General features: G+C 49.1%; 1 protein-coding gene across 2 annotated transcripts in view; it reads right to left on the bottom strand.

The window, feature by feature from the left end:
• GRIK4 (glutamate ionotropic receptor kainate type subunit 4) overlaps positions 1-24923 on the bottom strand; it is a 415182-nt gene that overhangs the window by 6850 nt on the left and 383409 nt on the right. For both annotated transcript variants that reach the window (XM_032359115.1, XM_032359116.1), the window contains 4 exons: positions 23204-23377; positions 19013-19178; positions 17924-18149; positions 13790-13918 (listed from right to left, as the gene is read on the bottom strand). In XM_032359115.1, coding sequence (XP_032215006.1) covers positions 13790-13918; positions 17924-18149; positions 19013-19178; positions 23204-23377 — 695 coding nt within the window. The remainder of the gene's footprint in view (positions 1-13789; positions 13919-17923; positions 18150-19012; positions 19179-23203; positions 23378-24923) is intronic.

Genomic DNA, 24923 nt, shown 5'->3' with positions numbered 1-24923 from the left:
GTAGATGCTTTTCACACATCTTCCTTGCAGGAGATATAATTATTCTTTTGAGGGGAAAAAAAAAAAAAAAAAGGTGTGGCATAGCTGGAGTAGAAGAGGGGAGGGAGAGTCGAGTTGGAAAAGGAGGAGTCTGGTGAGAAGCCTCCAAAAGGCCTTCTGGGGGTGGGAGGTGAGGGTGATTTTAAGAAAAGGGTCAGGGGTATCTGGGTGGCTCAGTCGGTTAAGCGTCCAACTCTTGGTTTTGGCTCAGGTCGTGATCTCAGGGTCGTTAGATCGAGCCCCATGTTAACTCTGTGCTCAGTGGGGAGACTGCTGGGGATTCTCTCTGCCCCCCACTGCCCACTCTCTTTCTCTCTCTCAATCTCTCTAAAATAAATAAATAAATAAATTTTTTAAAAAAGTGTCAGGGAAAACTTGATTTATCCTGCAGAGACATGATACCAAAATACCTATAAATTCTAGGTGGTTCATAAAAGTTTTAGTCCATCTTTACAATACCAGTTTTGTTGGATATAAAGCAGTTTTTCAACCAATCTATGGATAGAAAAAAAAATTCCAGTTCTGTATCTGGGTCAACAGGTTACGAAGACACGTATTGAGACAGAACGTTTTTATCCCTCTGGACCAGTGGTGGCCATCAGAACCACGTGGGAAGCGTGTTCAAAATACAGACTCTTCGTCCTTACACCACCAGAGCTCTTGAATCCATATCTCTGGAGTGGGGCCCAGGAATCTGCATTTGAAAATACATTTCACAGGTGACTCTTTTCTAGCCAGACCTAAAATTCTTTTGGAGATTAGTATTTTTCAGAGCAAATACATCACAAAGTTCCTTGAGGTCAGGCATAGTTTCCAGTGGTATTCTCCCCACCAAGCACGATCCCTGGCAGATAGCCTATACTCAGTAAATATTTGTAGGGTTTTACGCTTGTTTCATTTCCACAGTGTCAAACATTGAGTTTAGCTGTGTCACCGGATGCTTTACTTGGCATCAGAGAAACCCAAACTTCAGAAGCGTGTCATAAGCCCATGAGACCCTGATTCAACAGGGGCCACCGTCGTAGATCCGAAAGCACCTTTGATCCAGGAAATTGCCAGGAGGGTAGCCTATGCCCTGTGCTAGTCTGGAATGCTCGCGCATTTCAGTGTCTGTGTAATCAGGGGTGGGACACGGAGCTACGTCAGCGTTAGGGAAAGCCAGCCTCATACACCACTATAAATGAGCTTATATGAGTTCTGCATCTTGGAGAGCTGGAAAAATAGCTCTACGTAGCCAGGAGCCATTTCAAGATGCCTCGGGTTTCCTCTCACAAAGCCTCAGAGTGGAGGTCTGTTGCTTTTTTGTTTTGTTGCGACAATGGCCCAGCCCATGTAGGGATGGGGGTGGGGGTGGGGGGGAGGAGGGAGGGGCGCCTACACTAATCATCTGCTATGGATCCTCTCTTTTGAATAACCCCAGACAAAGGGATATTTAAAAACTCAATTCTAAGGGAAGGCATATAGGGTTTGGAGAAGATTTCTACTTTCTGGGAGGAAGGAGGTTAGGGTTCATTTTAACACCTGCCCCTCTAACCTGGGATCATTTGAGCAGAAAGTTTTTTGACCATGGGAACATCAGGACCCACGTGAGTGGGGCGAACAGAAAGGACCCTTGAGAAAGAAAAGGGCACAGATGCTGGGATGCTCTGGTGTCCGCTCCAGGAGCAGGTGCATGGGTGGAGGGAAGTACATCTGAGCATCATGGGTGAACTCCATGGGTGATACTTCAGCTGTGGAGAAGGCTGGATGGAGGGCCTCAGTGAAGGAGAAGTGGTGCCCCATAACCTAGATGAGGTATGCCCACCTGTTCAAGTAAACAGACCCCCCAAGTGACTGCGAAGGTCCTGTAAGACTCTCTGGTCACTTTCAGATAGTTGCACTTGAAACAGAAAAAAAAACAGACTAGGATCCCCCTGAAAGGCCTCAACCTCCCCTCTTATTTCTGCAGAGGGGAAAGCCCTCTCAGCGGGGCCAATTCTGCCAACTGGGCTCCCTGCCTGTCTCAGCATCACCCGGACCCTTTGACTCTCTTCTTGCCCCTGACTCTCCCTACGCGTAGACACATACTCACGTGCCGCTCTTCTCAGAGAGAAAATAAGAAAACCTCCTTCCCCTTCCAGCTCTGTCTAGTGAACACCCCTTCTCTCTCCTTCCTTCCCTGGCCAAGATTTTTGAAACAGTTGTCTATATCAGAACTATTTTAAGACATTTTAAAGCCCTTAAAAAAGCATACATTTGGAGGCCCCCCTCTCACATAACAGCAAGTAGAAGAAAATGCACCCATATCTTAACATTAAATGCATTTTTAAAATTTTGCTTGTGATGTGACTGAATAGCAGGCAACATTTAATGTATAATTGGCTGTGATTTCTCAGCAATCATTGTGCATACAAGGGAATGTTTGCAAAATGAGAAAAATCTAACCCCCAAAATTGTTTCTAAATGTAATGAAGTTTTTATGAATATTAAATTTAAAAATTAATGAGGTCGAAACAATGTTACATTTTGGAGATATTTAATTAAACGTGTCTTAATTTAATTTTGCAGTTTCTTTTTTGCATCTTGAAGCTAATACATTTTTTCAGGCCTCAAACATAATTTTGGATGCTTGAAAACCTTTTAGGCCCAGGGAAGCTGAAGAAGAAAATGGTTCTATCTGAATCGACTTTTGTTTTTCCCACTCACTCATCACTCATCTCGCAATTCTGTCTTGCACCACTGAAACCACCCACACCAAGGTCACCAACGAACATCACGTTTCTAACCTTTTGGAAATTTTCCAGTCGTGATCTTAAGTGACCTCTTAGAGCACTTGGCATTGCCAATCACATCTCCTTCTTGACTTTTTATAAAGACATTGTCCTCTTGCAAACTTCTCCATGCCTTTTGCTGGCTCTAAGGCACCTTCTCTCCTCGTTTCCCTGCGTTTGGTCTCCTGCCTCCCCCTCCTGCACTGGCTAGTACCAAGTCCTGCTGATTTTGCCTCCTAAACACTTGTTACTTTTCTCACCCTTCTCTCATTCCCTGCTACTGCTTTCCTCGTTCATGTTCAGGCTCCCACTGTCGCCTGGTTGGACTACTCAGCAGTCTTGGAAATGACCTCCTGCTTGCAGCTGTATCGCTCAACTCTACCCTCCACTAAGTTTGCTTGAGTGATCTTCCCAAAATGCAAAATCTAACTGCGAGAAATCTCTAGTTACTGTTCATATTTCCCAGCACATAGCATTGTTGCCCCTGTCTTCTTTCTGTACCCTCCTCTGCCTGGAGCCTACCTGAAACCCCCAGACACACACTGCGCTAAACTTCACCTTTCCTTTAAGGCTTTGCGGAGTGGTCACTTCCTCCAGGCTGCCTTCCCTGATCTTACCTAGCTCTGTTAGATATACGGCTTTGGTATTTCACTGATCATGCACTGTGACTCATTCTAACATTGCATCAAATAATGCCCTAGTTTGATCTGCTATCTCTGGATTTCTCACTATATTATGAGTTCCTGGAGGGATATATCCAGGTCTCGCTCAGCTCTGTAACCTCGCAATCACGGTGCCTGGCCCGTAATCGGAGCCCGATAAATGTTTGTGCAAAGAATGAACAGAAAGTAAGAGGATAAAGACATCTCCTACGTAGAATTCTGCATCATCAAAAGCTTCGGATCCATACTGTGAAATATATTCATTCCTAATTAAATTCTGTTTGAAATAATAGTAAAGTGTGACAGCCCTTGTCGGGGGCTCATAGCCCGGTCACAGAAGCAGATGGCCCAGACTGTGCGGAGTGGCTGGCCAAGGCAGAACTGAACTCTGACATGGGCTAATCCACAACGTGGACCCAGGGTACTGGGTCCCCAGCAGGTGCAAGGGCATGAGGGAGGGTTATACACAGACAGGTGATTGGAGCTGGGATAAGTTTGATCAGATCCGGGAAAGCTTCTCAGAGTAGCTGAGGTTTTAACAGGATGTGGGGAGAAAGCATTCGTCACTGAAACACCCCCAGGTCTTGCTTTCCCAGCTTCTCAAGTTTCAGGTCCAGCATGTTAATCATGGCTGTTCGCTCCAGTGTGCTGAATCCTGGCTGGGCGGCCTCCCCGCCCAGGAGTGAGCTTGTAAGCCTTCGGTGCCTTTAGGAACTTATTGGAAAGTGGAGGCAGGAATAGATTGCTGGCATAGTCAGAGTTGAGAAACAGATGGAGTGGGAGCAGGCAGCGAGTGCTAGCAGAGCCCAGCAGTTCTACTTAACGCTGCCATCAGTCACTCTCCTAAAGTCGAATGCCTTTGCCGCACACAGCCTCTCCTCGAGCACGGACACCCTCCAGTCTGATCACAGGCCCTCCATGCACTCACAGCCGCCTCAGCCCCTGCAAGGGGGGAGTCGGCTAATCACAGCCCCTTTCCCTTCTTAGCTGTACACCACAGAAGCCACCTAGACAGATGGCTTTCAGACTGATAGTCTCTCTTGACACCTGAGTCTCAGAGCCTCAGCTATGCCCCGGCAATAAGACCGTATCAACTGGAACAGAACCGAGCTCCCCCTGAAAACTCTTGATTAAACACTAACCCTGGTGTCACTCCTAGCTTGGCCGCAAATACAAATTACAGTTGACAAATGCAAACCAACAACTTTCCTTGTCTCTAGAACTACACAGGGGAATGGCAACCTGGAAGAGAGGACCTCGGAGCAGATGTGAATCTCCACCCAACTGCTCTGCCTTCAGTTCTGACCTGAAAGTGATCACTTTTTGGAGTCACGTGCTGTACTCCCCTTGCATATCTCCCGGTGGCACTGTGGAAATTGGCAACTGAGAAGCATTGATGCTCCTTTTGAACAAGGGGTAGGTCTAGCCTGGGAGGCAAAGAGGCAGAGGCCGCAAGAACCACAGAGGTGGGTACAGAGAGCAGAGAGACCGGCACTACGATCCCATGTATTTGTTCTTGGATGTGGATCAATAAATCTTTCTCGAGAAGCTTCCATGAGCTGAGCACCAGGCAGTGTGCTGAAGTTCTGTGCAGCGACCCACACTGAAAACTCTTGATAGACACCTGAATTCTTCGACCAAAATGACTTTCGGGCACTTTCTATCTCAAAAGTCATATTCACCTACCTCCACGCAAATATATTAAATGGTCCCATCTTCCGAGACTTATTTACTGTAAATAGCAACTTCACAAGACCACGTGTGAGCTGACCTCTACGACCTTGTGAGAAAATACAAAGGGACCCATCAGGTGTGCACAGCCGAGGACAGAAACAGCAAAGCGTGCCATTCACTCTTCCCGTGACATTCCCTGACTAGACTAGCAGAGTCTCCAGACAGTGACGGAAGAGAGTGACAGCAGGCGAACGGACACGACGTCGAAGAGGAATGGAAGAGGCATCTGATAATTTTTGCAATTTATCAAAACACAAGCTTGGGAGAGGCACTTTACAATTTATCAAAATATGAGCTCAAGCGCCTCATTTTTAAAAACATTTGCTATCTTGTTCAATTATCATTAAAAACACTGTAAAAAAAAAAAAAAAAGGCCCACTGTCGGCATTTTACAGTGAAAGAAACAGGAATTCAAGAAAGTTAAGTGGCCCAAGTTTTTACAGCTGAGACGTGATATCTAGATACATTTCACTGCCCCCGCTCATGTTCTCTATAAAAATGAAGCTGACCTTTATGACTGCTTCCTGGCAGCAAAGTTACTAGGCTAAACATTTTCATTGAATCCCTGTGAAACTGCTACCATGTTTGCCTCCATTTTTCTGACAAGGAAATCAACGTAGTGGAGTCGGGTAACGTGCCCCTGGTCCCACGGCCAGCAGCAAGGGCCAGATCCCAACTGAAGCCAGAGCCTGTGTTCCTATCCCTGCCCCACACGGCTTCTCCCCGGAACTAGCCTTCCTTCTGCGACAGGGATGAGATTACAGAGCTCACCCCCACGCTCTGACGACCGAATTCATTCCTGGGACCTCTCCTCCTACCCAGAGTGACCGGAAAAGAGGGTCACTCTTTTTGGACAGGGGTGATGTATGGTTGTATGTATGGGCGGTGAGTTCCACTTAGAAAATTCCTTCTCCCCTTGACAACATTACATCAAACGCTTGAATCAATGCTTCACTGACTCCACCTTGACTCCGCAGCTGCACAAAGTTGAGCTGTAGGCTCTACGGTTGCTCACCTCCTTTGACGGCAAACACACTGGGCCACCATTTGCCTCTGTTCCTGATCCTGTTAACTGGCATCCCCTGGGAATTTCTCCATCTCTCAACAGTCAATCTGATTTGATTAGGGAGAAGCTTCCTCGGCAAGCATCTCTCTGAGACACTATCTAAACTCCCATATTCGGGTTTCCAGTCTTGGCTCTCTCCAGAGAAACCAGAGAACCGGGATCATCAGACTGGGCCCCCTGAGAAGAGAGAGAGAGGAAAACAACCCCAGAGTCCACTCCCCACCCATCCCTCACCCCCACTCTCACTAAGATGTCTCACATCCCCCTGGGCCAGACAGCAAACTTCCTGCTCTCTAAGGATTCTGTGAGTCAATACCACTGGCCCCTTTTCCATCCTTGAAAGGGGACCCTGATTTTCACAGCCTGGTGGTGTATTTATGTTCCTTTGAAGCCCAATTGTGAGCTTGTGTTTTTCAAGATAAAGGTATTTAATTTCCTTGGAATTTACCGGCTACCTTTTTGTCCAACCATTGTTCTGCAAAGCCTTCGGTAACCCAATCCCCTTGAATCAGGGTGCCGGCATTTGTGAGTGGCTAACGGAGATTTCTTTTTATAGGGGCTGAGTGAGAGAATAAATAAAACAAGTGTTTTTGAAAAGAAAGTGCAGAAGAAAATGAAAGAGCTTGGAACAAGGCTTCCATACACTCTACCATTTCATTTTTCAGCAGATGACGATAGATGGTCACTGAGCTCCAGGCAGGGAAGGAAACTGGGGAAGGTATGGGGAAGGGGTAGTGTGGTTCTCACCAAAGCCAAGGGAGGCCTGACAAAAAGACTCATCATGCTTGACGGCATCATCCCAGTGTTAGGGTTCTTCTCTGGAACTTGGCAATGATGTTTGAGCTGTAATACTGGATTAGAAGGAGGGTAGCACCAGATCCTTCTCTTTGAAATTTCTCGCATTTTAATAGGATAACGAAGTGGAGAAGAATTATGTTAGCTACTGCCCACTGTCTGGTACACACTGCAGATGTTCCTCGACTTACGATGGGATTATGTCCCAATAAACCCATTGTCAGTTGAAAATATCCTAAGTGGAAAATGAGTTTACTACACCTAACACACTAAACATGATGGCTTAGCCTCGCCCTCCTGAGATGTGCTCAGGACACTGACATTAGCCTACGGTTGGGCAAAATCATCTTGAACAAATCCTCGTTTGTAACCAAGTGTAGGAACATCTCATGTAATTGACTGAACACTATCCTGTAAGTGAACCCTGGTATGGCTGTGTGGAGAGAGAAGGGCTGTTGGTGTATCAGCCTTGACTCTGGTGATCTCAGGGTGACTGGGCGCTCTGCTGCTGCCCAGCATCATGGGAGAAGATCGTCCCACACACCACTAGCCTGGGAAGAGATCCAGACCCCAGGTTCCAAGTACGCGGTATACTAAATGAGTCTTGCTTGCGCGCCATCATGAAATGGAACAACCGGAAGTCAAACCGTCGTTAAGTCAGGGACCAGCTGTACTTGAAAGCAAAGTGCCTACAGCCACTGTCCGTTTCAGAAGCCTCTGACAAAATGACCCTCCTCACATCATCCCTTCATCTCCATCCCTCTCTGCCGGCTGCATAGTCTCCTCCTTCCTTTAGGCTCACGGGAAAGCCAACGGACTCACATCAGGGAAAGAAAGATCACCCAGGAGCCGCTCTGGAAAGCAACTTAATATGACTGCCCTTTGTTGGGTTTGAGATGCAAGGAAAAAAAAAAGTTCCTGTGGCTCCATTCCTGGCAACCATTTAAAGACGTAAAGGAAGAGATCTTTCGGGTCACGCTGGTCCTGTTCTTTTGCCCCAGGAGGGGCTCCCTGGAGCAGGAAGTTACATTCCGTGAAGTCTGATGGCTAATTTGCCAGAGAGAGACCAGGCGATGGTGCCTTCGTTCCAGGCTAGTGCTTCTCGCTTGGCTTGGAGAGGGATTCATGCGGACTTTTGCTGGGCGAGGAAGCCCTTTCAGCTTTCTGAGTCGTGTTTGTTTGGGCTTCGGCCACGGCAGAAATGGGGCCACTGCCTTAAACTGGCACCAGCTGCCGTGGCTGGGGACGGGAGCCGAGCCCTGGCTCTTATGGCGACTTGCACAGCATCTCCCAGACGGGGCGCTTTGGATGTATTAATACAGCCCATCCTTTCCTTCCAAAGGGCGGCTGGAGAGAGTGGACACAGCCTAGTTAAGAGAACCCTAGCATCCCCTGAAACATCTGGGACCCAGGCAGGGCGACCTCACTCTTTATTCTCCCCTTTTCATCTGCTCCGTTCTCTTCTCTGTGCCAGGGAACATTTCGTCCCCAGGGCAGAGTGGAGCCTCCTGTTATGACCTCTCCAACTTCCCCGGAAGCCCGATCTGCCTGTGTGCCTCCCCTCTCCTTCCCTCCTGAGCTCTAGCGTCAGCCTCTGTGGACTGGGGAAGGATTTCCAAACCCCAGGGTTTTCCACTTGGCAGAAACTCTAACTTAAGTTTTTTATAAATTACCTGATATCTACCCCTAGCTCCCATTTCCACCGATCGCCAAAAACTTTGAGACTTCAGTCACTTTGGCTTTAAATTAAGCCAAATGCAGTATTTCCTCTGTTCTCACTTCACCCCTGGATGTAGTCCGGGTCTGAGGATAGGAAGGAGATGATGTGTCATGGGAATGGGTTAGGTGTCTGGTCTTAATGCTGGGTTCCACTTAGATTTCCAATATCTGTGGGACTAGGAAAATGCAAGCCTGTCACTGGTTGCTCCCTCCCTGTCTCATCTCTCATGCCCTCTCTTCACTGTAGTATGACACATATTTCTGGGGCTTTCCAAACTCCAGAAGCAAACAAAAAAATCTCTTTACCTCTTAGAATCCCCAACTAATCTAGGAGTTCTATCTGCTCCTGTCTTGTGTCCCAGCAAGGTAAAGAGCTCCTTCTTAAGGACCCTCCACATTCTAATATATCCTTTTCCTGCTCAGAAGCTCCCTATCCTGGCCAGGGTGTTGTTGTTGTTATTATTATTATTATTATTTTTAATCTGGTTTGCAGATGTGGCCTGGGTCTTGTATTATTTTTCTACTCTCTAATTTCTAGTGCCAGCTTCATGCCAAGCTTCCTTTAGGTATTAGCCTTCCATATTGCAAAATATTTTTCCAGCAAATCAAAAACCTTGACTTCTAAGAACACTGTCTCTGCTGAGTTGTAAGAACTGTTGGAACTTAAAGTCAATAATTTGATTCTTTGTTCCTCCCGAGGCAAGGACTGTCCCCTGAGACCATGAATGCCAGTGACAGCTCAGAATTCCATCCCAGAACCTGCTTTCATCATGTCCCGTCTTAGCCCAGCATCTCTGAAGTCTGGAGCCAACACTCTCAAACTCAGCCCAGGGTGCCAAGGCACTGGCAATGCCCTTGGATATTTATGAAGCATCTTCTGGGACACTAATTTTACTTAGAGTTGAGGTGGAAAAACCATTTTAAATAAACAAGCCTATGTTACATTGTAAGTTGCAAAATTCATGTGTTTTTTGAATAAAACAGGAGACCAAGGACATTCTAAGCACAGTGGGCTGTTTTAGTGGATGTCTCCAGGCCCCCAAGAGTATAGGCTTGGTGTCTGCTGCTATTAATTCCTACCAACGAAAAGCTTGGGATATGCTGGTTTGCAGTCCAAATGCTTCCTACAAGTTTTCAATGCTCTCTGAACTCCAACCTTGTCCTACTTATTCAAACCAGTTTCTGAACGCAATAGCTACGCTCTACAACATTCCTAAAGCAGTGACTCCTGATACATGCTTCAAGGCTCAGGCCAAATGCCCTAAAGTCTTCCCTGACCACTGCTCAGAATTAATCACTTCCTCCCCTGGGCTTCATAAACACTTTCTTTATGGGTCTCATAAAGCATTCCTACAGTGCAAGCATTATAGTGATGATTTGTGCCTCTCTAGGTTCTAAACCTCTTGAGGATGGGGCCATGTCTTCGTCTCTTCCATAATCTCAGAGCCTAGCACAGCGTCTGATATGCACTGATTTACAAAGCACATTGGATGCAGTGGGGGTATGCTAACATTTCTACGCCACCAGCGGAGGGGTCAGGGTTCCTGTTTGGGAGGCAACAGGCATAGGAAGTAGTACCAGTCTGGAGGTCCTTGAGATGATTGCCCACTTCATTCATTCATTCATTCATTCATTCACGGTTCATCCTTTCATCAAAACATGGATGTCATGTGATAATGCTGGTCACCAAGATACAAAAATAAATATGACACAGCCCCTGCATCTGAGTTTTTTATAGTCTGTGGGGGACAAATGTCAACAGATGCAAAAGAGATGTCGTAAGTGTGGGTTTTAGAAGAGCTATCTAGCCTTAAGGAGCACATGATGAGTGGGCATGCTTGTGGCCGTGGACACTGTTCAGAACTCTCACGGTGCCTTAATTGTTCCTCGAGGACTAGATTTGGGAATAAAATTAGTTCTCACTTCCTTCGTGCCAGTCACTTTTGCAGAGGGTCTATTCAACATGATTTATGTCATTCGATCTTCACAATAGCCCTGGGAGGTGACATGATTATTCATCGTCATCTCTATTTCCTAGAGAAGGAAACTGAGGCTCAAAGATGTTTCTTTAGTGTCTGTAACAAGGCTGTTTGTGGAGTGGGATCCATCTGAACCAAGGCTCATGATCCTGAACCCTCTAGAAACTGCCCGAGGGAAGAGAACTATCCTCGTAGCTGATGGTAGAACAAACAGGTAGGCAGGACAGTAAAAGTCAATGAGCTCCCTTCTTGGAGGGTGGGAGGGGGGTTGGGGGAAGCCCACTGGACTTCAGTGACACCTTGAGTGGGAGAGATGATCCAGACAGGGGCCCGTGAGTGACCACGATAAAGCACCCAAATCATCGTATTTGCCAATTTTACTGTTTCTCTCTGGGATCGGCGGGATGCCTAAATAAACACCGGCAAAGACATACATGCACAAAAGGGAAGGACCTGTGGCCAGGTTTCGGGGTCAGGGATGAAAGGGGGAAACTGGAGACATGGGAGCAATTCAGCAGTGAGCCTCGAGGGGAAATGTGCTCCTAGAGATCAAATGGGGGATCGGGTTGACAAAGGCAGGGAAAGCCGGGGAAGCCGACAGACAGTGGGAAACAGGAGGGAGGGAGATCTGGAGCTGGCAGAGCTAGCTGCCAGCTGGGGTGGGGGTGGACGACACTGCAGGAGTCTGTTGGGGTCCCTACACTGCTCTGAGCCCTGACTCCTGCCCACCCCCCCCGCCCCATGGTGTTCCAGCCTCCCTCATCCACAGTGTCTCTGCATCACCGCATCCTCTGGGTCAGCTGCTCAGAGGCAGGAACGACCTGACTACGTGGATAGCTCTGGGGTGAAGGTTGTGCAGGAAGGTCACTGAATCAGTTTCATCGGTCACTTTGCTAATGTGACCCAGGAGGACACTGCCATTAGTAGCTTTTGACAACTACCAGCCAGCAGCTTTAGTCACAGATCCCACAAATATTTACTGGGTCCCTCGTATGTGCCAGGCTCTGTCGGGGAGGCTAGGGACACAGAAACAAACAAGACTGGGTCCATGGCTAAGGGGCCATCTGCCAAGCAGAGACCAGGAGCTGCAATGTAGAACGTTGAGTTCTCTGTCCAAGCCACAGAAGGCACCCAGCCCGCTGGGGGAGTGGGGGTAGAGCAGACCAGGGGCTTCTACAAAGAGAGCTACCTGGACATCTCTCCTATTTCAGTCATCGGTCAGGGGATGGACTCAAGGCCCCTCTGCTCTGGGGCCCAGATTCACCTCCCTGTTTCTACTTTAGATTATTCCAGATCAAAAGCCACCACCAGTTCCCTCCCTCGCTTGGCAAGACGGCTGCTCTTCCCCACCGGTCTGAAGGTCACTCTTATCACAGAACAACATTGACCTATGTTACCTTATCAATAAGCTCATTTTATTTTGACTGTTCCAGGCCTAGTCAGATTTAGACTGTTTTCAATCCACGTGTCTTTTTGTGGGGAGGGGGTGATGCAGGAGCATTTCGCTACCCACACCTTCCCGGGACAAACCCTCCATACAGCTCCGCTCTCCCCGCGGGAACCTTGCTTGGCTCCGGCTGCGCCCATGGAGCCCCTGCCCACAGCACGGATTCCTACTGCATCTTCCTCAAGGGGCCCATTGCTGGCAACCCCTCCTCCGACCCTCCCTACCACTCAGGTCCTAAACATCTTCAACATCTACTTCATTCTATCAAATCCACAGAAGTTTTCTTTTTTTTTTTTTTTTTTTTTTTTTTTTTTAAAGATTTTATTTATTTATTTGACAGAGAGAGATCACAAGTAGGCAGAGAGGCAGGCAGAGAGAGAGAGAGAGAGGAGGAGGCAGGCTCCCTGCTGAGCAGAGAGCCCGATGCGGGACTCGATCTCAGGACCTGAGATCATGACCTGAGCCGAAGGCAGCGGCTTAACCCACTGAGCCACCCAGGCGCCCTCAAATCCACAGAAGTTTTCTGATACCCACATTCATTCATTCATTCATTCATTCATTTCCTTCTTTCTTCCTTTCCTTCCTATTCTTTCTCTCTCTCTCCTTCCTTCCTTTCTTTTTTCTGAACAGAGTTACTCTCCTCCACACTTGATCGTTGGGGACCGGAAAGCCAAGGTTTATGTGGCTTCCGTGGCTTCCTATGAGGGAAGGAGCAGCATTTCCTCTAACTTAGAAAAGGCCACTAAACTACCCAGAAGGCCATATTCCCAAGACCTAGTCTTGCAGGACGGATTCCCACGCAGACACACTTGGAAACACAAAGTCACTCGTTCACGGTCTCATCACGGATAATCATTCACGCTGGGCAGAGAGGGAAGCATACAGTATTACTCATTTCCCTCCTCAGCCGCCTTCCTAGGGGACAGCATGTATAAGTAAATTTGTTACATATTTTAGCAAGGCTGCCTTAGATGACTAGGGCGATCATATGATTTATTGTCCAAGCCAGGACATTACGAGACATAAAGGGGTTTCTAAAAATAACTAAGAGGCATTAAACGATCGACAACAGATATAGCCCGGGACTATCCTGGGCGAACCCCCTACAAAAAACCCCGGGTGCTCAGGGACCCTGAACACTCCCTCACCACACATATCAGCCGGTGACTGCTTTCTATCCAGTGTGATCTAGACTTCATTCATTCACTCACTCATTCATTCATTCAATAAAACATCCACGTGCCAGGCCCTGTGGACAGCCCTGTGAGGAAGACAAGTCCTGTCCGCATGACACATATTCCAGTGGAAGAAATGGAAAGTAGACAAACGCATGAATTGAACGTATAGTATCAGGGCGTGATGAGGCCTGACAAGAAAACCAAAGCAGAACTCAGGGGATGGGGGAGACGGGTGAGGGGAGGGTTGGCCTCTCTGGGGGAGCCTTCTCAGAGGCTCCAGCCCTCAGCCCAGCCCCGCCCAGCCCTAACTTCTTCAAAGGCTTGCTCTCCGTGTGTTCCAGCGACCATCACCTGGACTCTCAACACCAGAACAAGCTGTTGTCCCCCAGAGCAGGAGGGGACGCTCCTGAACCCGCTTACCTTTGGCTCTGTGATCTTCCTCCTTGGGGCACTTGCCGCCTTCCCACCATTTGCGCTTCAGAATTTCTAGGCGGTTGTTTTCCTGCAGCTGGAGAATGGCCAGGTCAAACTCATCCCGGAAAACCGAACCTGTGGGGTCACGGGAGAGCCCAGAACACGGGGTGTAAGTGTGCTGTGAGGCATCACTCTGCTCCTTTCCCTCAGTACACCTCCTGGGCACTCTGGTCACTTAACCCCAGGAGGAGAGGGACAGACATGGCAGGGGTCCCCACAGGAGCACGGCTCTCCCCCTGGCTGGTTCTGAGGACCCTCCACAAAGAGGAGGGGTTCTGGGCCTTTCTACTTTCCTTCTCTCTATGCTGATGTCATGTTCAGCCCATGGTTGAGAGCCTAGTGAGGGTCAAGTGACGGCTTCTGGGGTTCCCATGGAGCCCCGCTTCCCCACCACTTTCTACTCGGGTTTAATGACCTGCCTAGGGACACTAGGGAAGCTGGTCATGAGGCTTCCCATCTGCCTCCAAGAGGCCAGGGTGGAAAAACGTGTGTGACACAGACCTCTCCCTCGGTCAGCTGTCTGTCTTCTGCTTGATCTAAATAAATTTCCCAGGCACCTGTAACTCTTGCTACATCACACCTGACACCTGTTTACCCAGGGCAGCCCCCAGGGGGAGAAGAGCCACCCGAGAGAGTGACAGAAGCCACCTCTCCCCCATCTGTGTGCAGAAGCCAGTCACGGGCAGCCCAACCTTCCCCCCGGCCTGCTGAGTGTCCGACAATCCCCTGTCCCCGTCCATCACCCTGTGTATACCACTCCTCCTTCCCTCCTCAGACAGAAGGCTTCTGTTCGCTGCAATTCTTTTTTAATTTTTCTAATGGAATATGGTCAAGGAGCTTTGGTTCTGGAATTTAGGTTTAATCACAAAAACAGGCTTAAATGAAACCATGGGAAGCTCAATGCCTCAGTACGGGCTGAGGCTGGAGATCTTAAAGGAAAAGCTGCCAAGAGGCTGGAGACCAGCTAAACTGCTCAGTTTTCCTGCTCAAGCTCTGTGAAGGCCTGATGTGGACAGATGCCTCAGGGGAAAAGGCTACAGTGAAGGATTCAGGCCAAAGCTTGGAACAAATAGATTTGTGCTCTTCAATTTTAATACGCATGGCCTGGGGATCTGGTTGACCTGCAGACTCTGAATCCGTGGGTTCCATGGACCTTTTATTTTCCTTAAGATTTTATTTATTTGAAAGAAAGAGTGAGAGAGAGAGCACAAGTGGGGTGAGGGGCAGAGGGAGAAGGAGGCTTCCTGCTGAGCAGGGAGCCCAATGCAGGACTCGATCCCTGGACTTTGGGATCATGACCTGAGCTGAAGGCAGATGCTTCACCCACTGAGCCACCCAGGTACCCTTAGGTTGTGCATTTCTAACAAGCTCCAAAGGGGATGCCTTGCTGCTCGGCCACAGACTGCACTTTGACAGACCAGGGACTAGATCAGCTGCCAGATCTCAGGACTCTGACAGCCATGACCCACAGAGGAAAGCTTCCCTCCTGGAGATACAACTACACCTGGGCAGGCAAATCCACAAGCTTGCGGCACAGAACGTGTCTATGCGACGTGGGCCAACATCAAGAACGCCTTGTGTGCCGTAGGTACTTATTACACACCTGCAGCGGTCAGCTACTTGAACTGCCAGATGGGGCTACGTCATGAGACTGATGAACATTCCAGGTTTACAGACAACTGTCCGGCCCAGCCAGGCATTTCAACCTGTTTTCAAGGCATTTTTCAACCCAACCTCAACAGCACCCCAGGGGCTCCATGAAAGGATTATTCTGTTTATTCCATGTTTGCCTGCTTTGCTCCTAAACCACTTTACTAATTTTCCCTCTCATTCCGTGTGCTGTTTTTCTTAATTTTCTTGGGTCTAAGCACATAGCTTATTCTCTGGTTATGTCCTTACCCCTCCCTCCACCCACTTAAAAACGACACACACGCTGCCTTTCCTGGATGTAACCTCGGCTGGATGTAAATTCTCTCTCATCACTGGATTGTATGATGCTCTTCCCAACCTGATCTGAGAACCTGGACAAGTCCACAGCTCACCTATCCTATCTTGTTGAGTGGGTGGGATCCTCTGGCAACATGATCTAGAAAGCAAAGCACTGAACCTGGAGATAGGCAGTCTAGGCTCAAACCCAGCTCCTCCACCTGCTTTGTGACCTTGGACAAGTACGTTGTTGTCCTGAATCTCAGTCCTCTCCTCTAGGGTGAGAAGGACCACATCTACCTCGCAGGTAGGCTGACATGTGAAAATAGCATCATGCCAGATACAGAAGAAGAAATGTATTTCCTTCTCTTTTTCTTTCATTATTGATAAAAATTTCTAAAGTTGGCCTGCTTTGTGTCAACTCTCAACAGGTTTGGTCCATGAACACTTCTAAAGCATTTGAGATTTCAGTAATTTAACTGAAATTTAAAGAAATTTATCTTAAACAGCTAGATCCTGATCAAGGTGCATGTTAAAGTGTGTTTTGTGGTTCACGCCACCATCTTGAAACAAAATGGAAGCCAATAAATCTCTCAAAGAGGGCCATAATCTGCACATTAATAAATATCAATGAAATATGATGGTAAGAAGGGCATATGTGGTCTTACAAGTGCCCGGAGTGAGGCCTCTGGGTTTACAGAAGAGCTAGTGTCAGAATTCATTGAGCTCAAGAATGAACTGTATCCTTGCCTACACTCATTGGCTTTGTTTCCCATCGATCTTTAAGAAGTCACCTGCTTTTACCAAATAACATAGGGGGTTAGGGAAAAGATGGGGAGGGCACTCATGTTCCCCCCCAAACAGCATAAGTGGGAGACGCTGTGGTTTAAGGCACCTGACCTGATTATTAGGTTTACCCCTCAATTACTCTATAAGGTAGGCATTAGAAACCCAATTTTACAGATGGGTTAACAGACTCAGAGAGCTTAAACAATCTGAGGTTCCACAGTCCAGAACCAGGAGCATTCCCAGGTCTGCCTGTCCCCAAACCCATGCTTTTCACACTCCATGGATATAGTGAATCCAAAAGAATTCTAAGTTAAGTAATGATCAAAAAAAGGAGTGTGTTAGATGACAGCAAAGATGTATGTGCTATATATTGCTTTCCCCACATGGTCTGATGGCCTCAGTAGCTGCCTCTCCCCCTGCTGCCTTGTACAGGACAGCCTTGTAGAAGAACAATGTTGGGCAAGGACAGTGCCATACAGTGTGGCTCTCCATGATGGGTGAGGGAAGGGTACATGCTCCAAGCACCAGGGGAACATTTTCAGATTCCCTCTCCAACCTAAAAAGCAGTTCAAAGGGCTCCCCCTCACCTTCTGATGAAGGCACTATCAGCAGGAGAAGGCCCAAAGCATGAATATCCTTTAGAAAGCATAGCTGGGAGACCTCTCTGGAAGTCAAACATCCCTACCATCTTACAACAGCCTGGAAGGCCACAGTCAGCTGAATACTGAGTTCTCCTGTTCATTTTCAATGACTTATACTGATTGGGAGTAGATGCGTCCCACAGATGATCTGAAAACCACCTCACCTCATCATGTCTTTCTCCTTTTGTAATAAGCCTTTCCCCAGGGACACTAATAGCAAAATTAATTAAGTTTGACCATCTCTACCTTCCCCTTCCCACTGCTAGTGGTCCATCAACGGAGCAAGGGCCAAAGGACAGGAAGCAGAAGAGGGGAAAACAAAAGCCCTGAAGCATCCACCAAGGACATCAACATGTCCTTGAGTAATTAATCAATTAATAACTAATCAATTTGACCTGCCATAATTAAAGATTGAGAACTCTGATGGAAGTATGTGGGTTTGCTTGTTTTTTGGGGGGTTTTTTGCTTTTTTTGAAGCGAGCACAATAACTAATCAATTTGACCTGCCATAATTAAAGATTGAGAACTCTGATGGAAGTATGTGGGTTTGCTTGTTTTTTGGGGGGTTTTTTGCTTTTTTTTAACCTGAAGAATGCCCACCTAAAGTCACTGTTAACTGGTTCTAGAACAGGGCTGTCGAATTCAGTGCTGCATTCGGTGGTCCTAGCTACTCTGACCCTGCCTGGATGGAGCTACCCAAAGAGGCTGTTCCTCTCCTGCATACCGACTGGCATGCCAATCCCATAGCCCTTGGTGTCCAGCAGGCCCCCAATCTGAGTGAGGTTGCAGTTTCGCTGCCGGTAGTACTCATTCATGGTGGATTCCAGAAGGAAGGCGTAGTTGGAATTCAACACCCTGGCGATTCCCTCCTCAGTGCTCTTCACAAACACACTTGGCTGCTTAGAATACATGTAATTCCACATGCGTTGGTAGGTCTGATAGCGGGAATTCTGGGAAAAGAACACAAGAAAGCAAGATTAGAACAAGAGACAGGAAATGTTGGTTTTAAAAGGGAGGGAATCAAAGTGGACCTTAAAATCCTGGCCCTTTTCTTACTCAGTCCCCTCATTATTGTCCATATAACATTTTCCCTTCCATCTCACAATGACCCACTTGTTATGGCAAGAGAGGGGGCTGTGACTTTGAAACCTCTCACAGGAAGGCAAGGAAAGAACAGGGTCCTAAGACACTGCAAACTCTGCCTAGCGGTTTGATAATCAGTTTTGCCCCATCTACCCTAGAGAAGACTTTCGCTGCCAACCTCCGGGTTTGGACCGAATGAAGAATGGAAATTCTGGTTGTGTCCTTCGCCATCCTTCAGGCAGGAGGCAGTGAACTCAGGGTCATTGGGACTTCTAAGAGACACTGTCTGAAGGAGGAGTGTCACCCACTTTCTGTTGACCCTAAACCAACGTATCAATCCCAGATCCAATGCTGGCCTCTATTTTTACAAATAAGAAGACTGGGAGAATTTAGCTGGGTGTGTGTGTCTATCCACACCAGTGTTTGCATGATGTCTTCAGTTGTTGTGGTGCCGATAGGCACTGAGGCTTGTTTGGAAAACAGAAAACTGAAGTCCAAGGCCTTGGACTTGTTTCATGAGAAAATGGACATCTTGGGTAGTTGGATGGTTGGACACCTATTAACTCCAAGGGTACTTTATAGAGCAGGACATAGATGAGCCGCAAGTGAACCTCCAAACTAGATGTTAGAGATAATGTGATGAAGATTGATGTTCTTATCTTTAGAGGACAAATATCTCAACTCTATTCTGCCCAGTTCCCCATGTCGGTGAGCCACCCAATGGGTTTACTTGGAAGAAGGTCATGCTGGAGCCTCCGTGAATTGTGCCATACTCAATGGCGGTCTGGTCAGCCAGGTCATCCACTGACTCAATGGGCACATCCATGCGCTGCACGGTCAGGAAGGCCGCTAGGTTGGCCGTGTAGGATGAGATGATGATCAGCGTGAATGCCCACCTATGTGAGAAAAGACCAGGAAATCATCCTTACCCAGGCACCCCCAGGAGTCTTAGTCCCCACCCCCAGTCCTGCAGCAACACAGAAGAGACCAGGAGTCCCTCTTCAGAAGGAGCTCCCAGCTCCGTGGGGGAAGAAAACAGAGGCAGGACGTATGATGTCAACAGAAATGAACAGAGTTTGTGAGCCTTTCTTGAAAGAAGACCATTAATTTTTTCCCCCTCATTTCTTAAAGGAGATGATTATTGGGTTGCTATTCAAAAGAGGTATGTCCATGCACATGAGACCATCTTGGAGACCATGAGAAATGAGCTAGTGAATGAGCGGAGGGTGCCAGTTCTGGGGGCTCTGTTTAGAGCCAGGGCTGGGGGGCTGCCCCTGTCTTCTCATGATGCAGCCTACAATCTGATGTGCATCGCCATGGGCTGAGCACCTGCCACTCCCTACAACTAAGGGAGGTAAGTCTTACCCGGATTTTGCTGATGAGGAAATGGAGGCTCAGAGAAGCAAAGGAACTTGCCAAGTAACACATGGATAAATTCATATTTTATTTTTAAGGATTTTATTTATTTATTTGACAGATAGAGACACAGCAAGAGAGGGAACACAACAAGCAGGGGGAGCGGAAGAGGGAGAAGCAGGGTTTCCGCTGAGTAAGGAGCTGGACTCGGGACTTGATCTTGACCCTGGGATTGCGACCTGTGCCGCAGGCAGACGCTTAACAACTGAGCCACCCAGGCGCCCCTAAATCCGTATTTTAAAATGAGTTCTACCAGCAAGAAACTCTTAAATATTAACTGGTGATAAGCACCTGTGACTGCTGAGAAGTTAGAATTAGAAGCTACTCTTGCGGGTGCCTGGATGCCTCAGTCAGTTTAGCATCTGCCTTTGACTCAGGTCATGATCTCAGGGTCCTGGGATCAGGTTCGCTTCCTGCTCAGGGAGGGTGGGTCTACTTATCCCTCTGCCCCGCCCCCCCGCCTCCTGCGCATGCTCTCTCTCTCTCTCTCTCTCTCTCTCTCTCTCGTTCTCACTCCCTCAAATAAATAGATAAAATCTAAAAGAAGAAAAAAGAAACTACTCTTGTAATGCGCTATTTCAAAATAGAGGGGTATTTTATTGGGTAAAACGAACTCATTTAAAATGAGAATAATTTTGCAACTCAAGCAGTGTACATGCTTAATGCCATTACAACTAGTTTGTTCACTTAAGTAGGTTAAATAAGCCTTCTACCATCTGGTCAGCAGTGTGGCTCTGCATCCCAATCCATTTGTTTATAGGGGTTCAAAGACATATCCAGGCATAATTGAGGTTGGATAATCACAGGTTCTGAATCCGCGGAGTCTGAATTAATGAGGCTTTCCTCATTATGAAGACATTGTCGACTAAAGCATAGCATTTGCCAAAGGAGCCAGAGGCCGACAGATTCCAGGGGGTTTTTCAGAGTGGGAAGTCCCACTGTCTCCTTTACCACTGTGTCCAAGGACTCCTGTAGGCTGCCTCCCAGGTGGGAGGTGACAAGGTCATCTACCAACTCAGTGAGTGCCTCTATATGCCAGACCCCTGGGGAGGTGACCTGGTTTCAGTTCTGGCCTGTTCCACTCCACCTGTGAGACCTTGGGGGGAAAGCCACCTACATCCTCCAGGTTCGTCTGCTCGGGGATAGTAATGCCTGTTCTGCCTGTCTTCGGAGAATTGTGAGATCAAATGGGATAAGATGTCGCTGGTGACTAATCCTCTGTAAAGGACCAGAGGAATGGGAGATAGAACTGTAGAGACAGACCTTCCCACTGACTATGGGAAGAAAAGCATCTGGCCACCTTCCCTACGTGTGACCTGTAAGTAGGGCCAGGTGTCCTTCCGTCCTTAAGACCTGCTTTCCCTGCTCCTGCTTCCATTCTCACACTCTGCTGCAAGTTCTTTCTTCTGACCATCCCCCAGCGGAGGCCAGGGAGGTGGGGTGAGCCATCCCCACATGGAGGCCAGAATTCTGAAGGGGCTTAGCTACCCGGGGTAGCACCATGGGTTCATGAGCCCCGGGTGTGGACTTGACCTCAGAGTTGGCTGGGCAGTTTCCCTCAGCCCCCTGGCTACACTCTGGCCTCTCTCCCACCGTGGCTGGCCTCGAGGTACTTTATACGGCTGGTCACAAAGGAATGGGTCAGAGAGCCAAGCAGCTTGGGGCAAGCCTCTCATCTCTGCTGAGAAAGGGAATCACACACTCTCTCATATGCTCTCTCCAGAGGGGTCAGTGGAGCCCTGCTCCCATGTGAAAGGGTCATTAGCAGTTGTCAAGTTGACATTCTTGTTAGCAATGTGGCATTCTCGTCCCTTGCTCAGGGTGGCGAATCTAAGGCAGGCCGCAATGGCCCTCTCTCTGGCTCTCCCACTCCTTCAGGGAGCTGATCAAACGGAGGCCTTGATTTGATAACGGAGAGCTCCGAGGGGCAGAGGATCTCCCTAACAAGTCAAGGCCCCCCCTCCCCCAGACACAAGGGAGCCTCCCAGCCCCCGACAGCTATTTAAAGTACTGCTGAGCCAGTGGGCCGGGCTAGCCTGTGAGACAGGTGGCCCTCCCAGGCGCTCAGGCAGACATTCTCTGGAGGAGGGAATGCCTGGGGCTTGGGGAGCTGACGGGGGTGGGGGGGGGGTGGTGTGCAGCCGGCGATGGAGCCCTCGGAGAAGTACACAGGAATACACCCCCTGGAAGGAACAGCTCCAAGTAGAAAGAGATCAGAGTCTGCGGCCGACTTCTGCTTGTCTGTATGGCTTCTGCCTGACTTCCAGGATTTTGATGGAACTCTGCGATTTTTCCCTCCCAAGACCGCCCCTTTTCCCGGGGAACATTAAAACCCAGTTCTTTCCTTTGATCTACATGGTGGTTTCTGGGCATTACCTGGTAATTGCCCAGATGTCTTAAATCCTACTGTATTTATCATTTATCAGTGAAAACAAAACCCCCAGCTGGGTGGGGGTCACTGTCCCAGTTGTGTTTTTACCTCCCCATCAGTCCCAGTCCAGTGTCCCTCTGGTAACTGTCCAGACACTGGTGCTCAAGGTGGAAACACCACTTTTCCCTTCTCCATTGGCTTACACAGGCTGCGAAGGAGCGGAGAGCCCCGAGGCTGTAAGTCCTTTAGGCTATGAGAGCCAAACGCAAAGTGGGATTTTAAGCAAGGCTGGGGAACTGGGATTCTGCCAGCTGGCCTCTTGTCTGTTGTGTACATACAACACATATATGTGTGTGTGTGTTTCATTTCTCCCCATAAGGGTCTAACAGCAATGATTAGTTCACATATTTATGTAGCACTTTCAAGTTTTCAGACTGCTTTCCCACACACCAAATCGTTCAACCGTCTTCTCTTTGCCCTGGGTGAGCCAGGAGGAGAAGGGAGCTGCAGGCCAGGCTGGCTACCTGCGCGTGGGGACTGCCCCCGGAGAGCCTGTCCAACTCCGAGCCACTAAGAGTTTGCCTCTGCCCACACCTGCCGAGGTGGGCAGGTCTGGCAAGGTCCCGGCGCCAGACCCAGAGGGAGGAAGGTGGAGAAAGCCGGCAGAGGGGCCAGATGTGTGACAGCCGGGTTTCCATTCTTCCAGCAGGCATTTCCCGCCGCACACCCCGATTTGCATAAATCTGCATATGCCTTGGCAGGCCGAACCACTCAACCTCAGGTCATTTTCAGGTCAGGAATTTATAATCCCTTCGGCTGTGTGCCTACAAGGCAGTTTTCTGCATCCCCTCTCCCGCCCTGACTCCCTGCCCTCTGTCTCCAGACCTCCAAGGCAGAGGGAAAGGGGAACAGGAAAAGATGGTACAAAGTGTGCCCAAGCCAGTGCTCTCAAGCCAGTGCTCCCAAGCCTTCTGGAGCTGGTGGAATGCAGCCCAGGTCCCTGCTAGTCTGTTTTGGAAGGCAGAGCTCTCTGTGAGCTTCCTGGCTACCTGCAGCCAGGGCAGGGCTCACCCGAGGACCCCCCAGGGGTCCCTACCCCACTGGGCCTGGCCCCTCCTCTGCCCCGGATCTTACCAGACGCCACTGACGCAGCGGGTGGATAAGGCTCGAGGGGCGATGGTGGAGCCCTGCTGCATGAAGCCCCCGACGGGAAACCAGAGGCTGTTGCCGAGGGAGTACTGGTTCACCAGGAGGTTGCATCGGCCCTGGGCACACGGGTGGGGGCTGTACCACTCATAGGGGGTCAACCTGTGGGAGAAAAGGAACACAGACCAGTGCCAGGGAGGGTGGGGGTGAAGAACACACTGGAAAGAGCAGTGGCGGGGGTAGAGGGGGGCTCTCCCTTCTGTCCTCACCTCTGTACTCAGTCCCAGGCCTGTGGCTTTGACCAAGCCACTTCCCTTTGCTGGACCAGGATCCTCCCAACCAAAACCAAGGGGCTTAGACTACACTGGCAGAGTTTGTACCGCTTTTCTTCAATTAAAAAAAATTTTTTTTTAATTTTTTCAAAACAAGTCATGATGTGGAACTCCAAACACAAAACAGATTAATGTGCAGCCTCCTTGACTAGAAGCCGCATGTGGCAGGGGACGGGAGGGGACACCTGGGAAGTGCTGTGTTCTTAAGGGGGCCACCCTCAGCCCCCTTAAGTGGTCACAGAGGGACCGGAGGACCCCACAGAGCCAGTGTTTAAACCCTCAGCCAGAACAGTGCTTCGCAAATGTTCACCTTCATCAGAATCACCAAGAAGGTTTGTTCAAACACAGACTGTTGGGCTCAGCGCCTGAAGCTTCAGATTCAGGGAGTCTGGTGCCGACTAAGAATCGGCAGCTTCTTGGCTCACCGTGATGCCCCGGGTCCGTGCTGAGAAACCCTGGCCTAGATGGTCCCCTGGGCTGTGGGTCTCAGCCCTGATTCTGTGTCAGACTCACCTGGGAGCTTTCAAAGAAACACCACTGATAAGATGCCACTCCCAGAGGATTTGATTTGCTTCCGTGCATTTCTAAGGCTCCGAAGGTGAGTGTGATGGGCACACAGGGTCAGGAAAGGCTTCTCTAAGCCCCCTGCCTCTCCCTCCCACTGTCCCTCTCTGATGCCCTTTCTTCATGCCCCCCAGATGCATGCCTTCCCTCCTCGACCCACTCCCACACAAACCCCCCAGCTGTGCCGACAGGGATGCATACGGAGGTGTTGCCGAGCAGGGCGTGGAACCGGGTGCCAGTCTCATCACCAGCCTTTCCATCCCTGGCCTAGCCTGCTTGTTGTTCTGCCACGGCTCGCCCACATGGCCACAGCCCCTCCTGTTCCTGAGTACAATGCCAGCGTGTCATCGCTGGCCCGTGTCCAGAGATATGCTCCTTCTCCCCATGGCCTACAGACCTGGCTTGTCCTCGGTGGTTTCCAAGCCCGCAGGCTCTTAGAACTGGGCTTCAGAGATAGATTCCCTGGCCTCGGCCCTAGAGATGCTGAGAGGATCGAACCTGGGAATTCATATTTTTTTTTTTAAGATTTTATTTATTTATTTGACAGACAGAGATCACAAGTAGGCAGAGAGGCAGAGAGAGAGAGAGGAGGAAGCAGGCTCCCCGCTGAGCAGAGAGCCCGATGCGGGACTAGAGCCCGATGCGGGACTCGATCCCGGGACCCCGAGATCATGACCTGAGCCGAAGGCAGCGGCTTAACCCACTGAGCCACCCAGGTGCCCGGGAATTCATATTTTTAAAAGCTCCTCTGTGACTCTGATATCAGCCGGCTTGGGAACGGCTGCCTTAGATTAGTGGTTTCCAGATAGGTT

This window comes from Mustela erminea, chromosome 9 (assembly GCF_009829155.1).
Source record: "Mustela erminea isolate mMusErm1 chromosome 9, mMusErm1.Pri, whole genome shotgun sequence".
In the NCBI taxonomy this organism is placed as follows: domain Eukaryota; kingdom Metazoa; phylum Chordata; class Mammalia; order Carnivora; family Mustelidae; genus Mustela; species Mustela erminea.
This window is presented reverse-complemented; position numbering and strand designations above follow the sequence as displayed.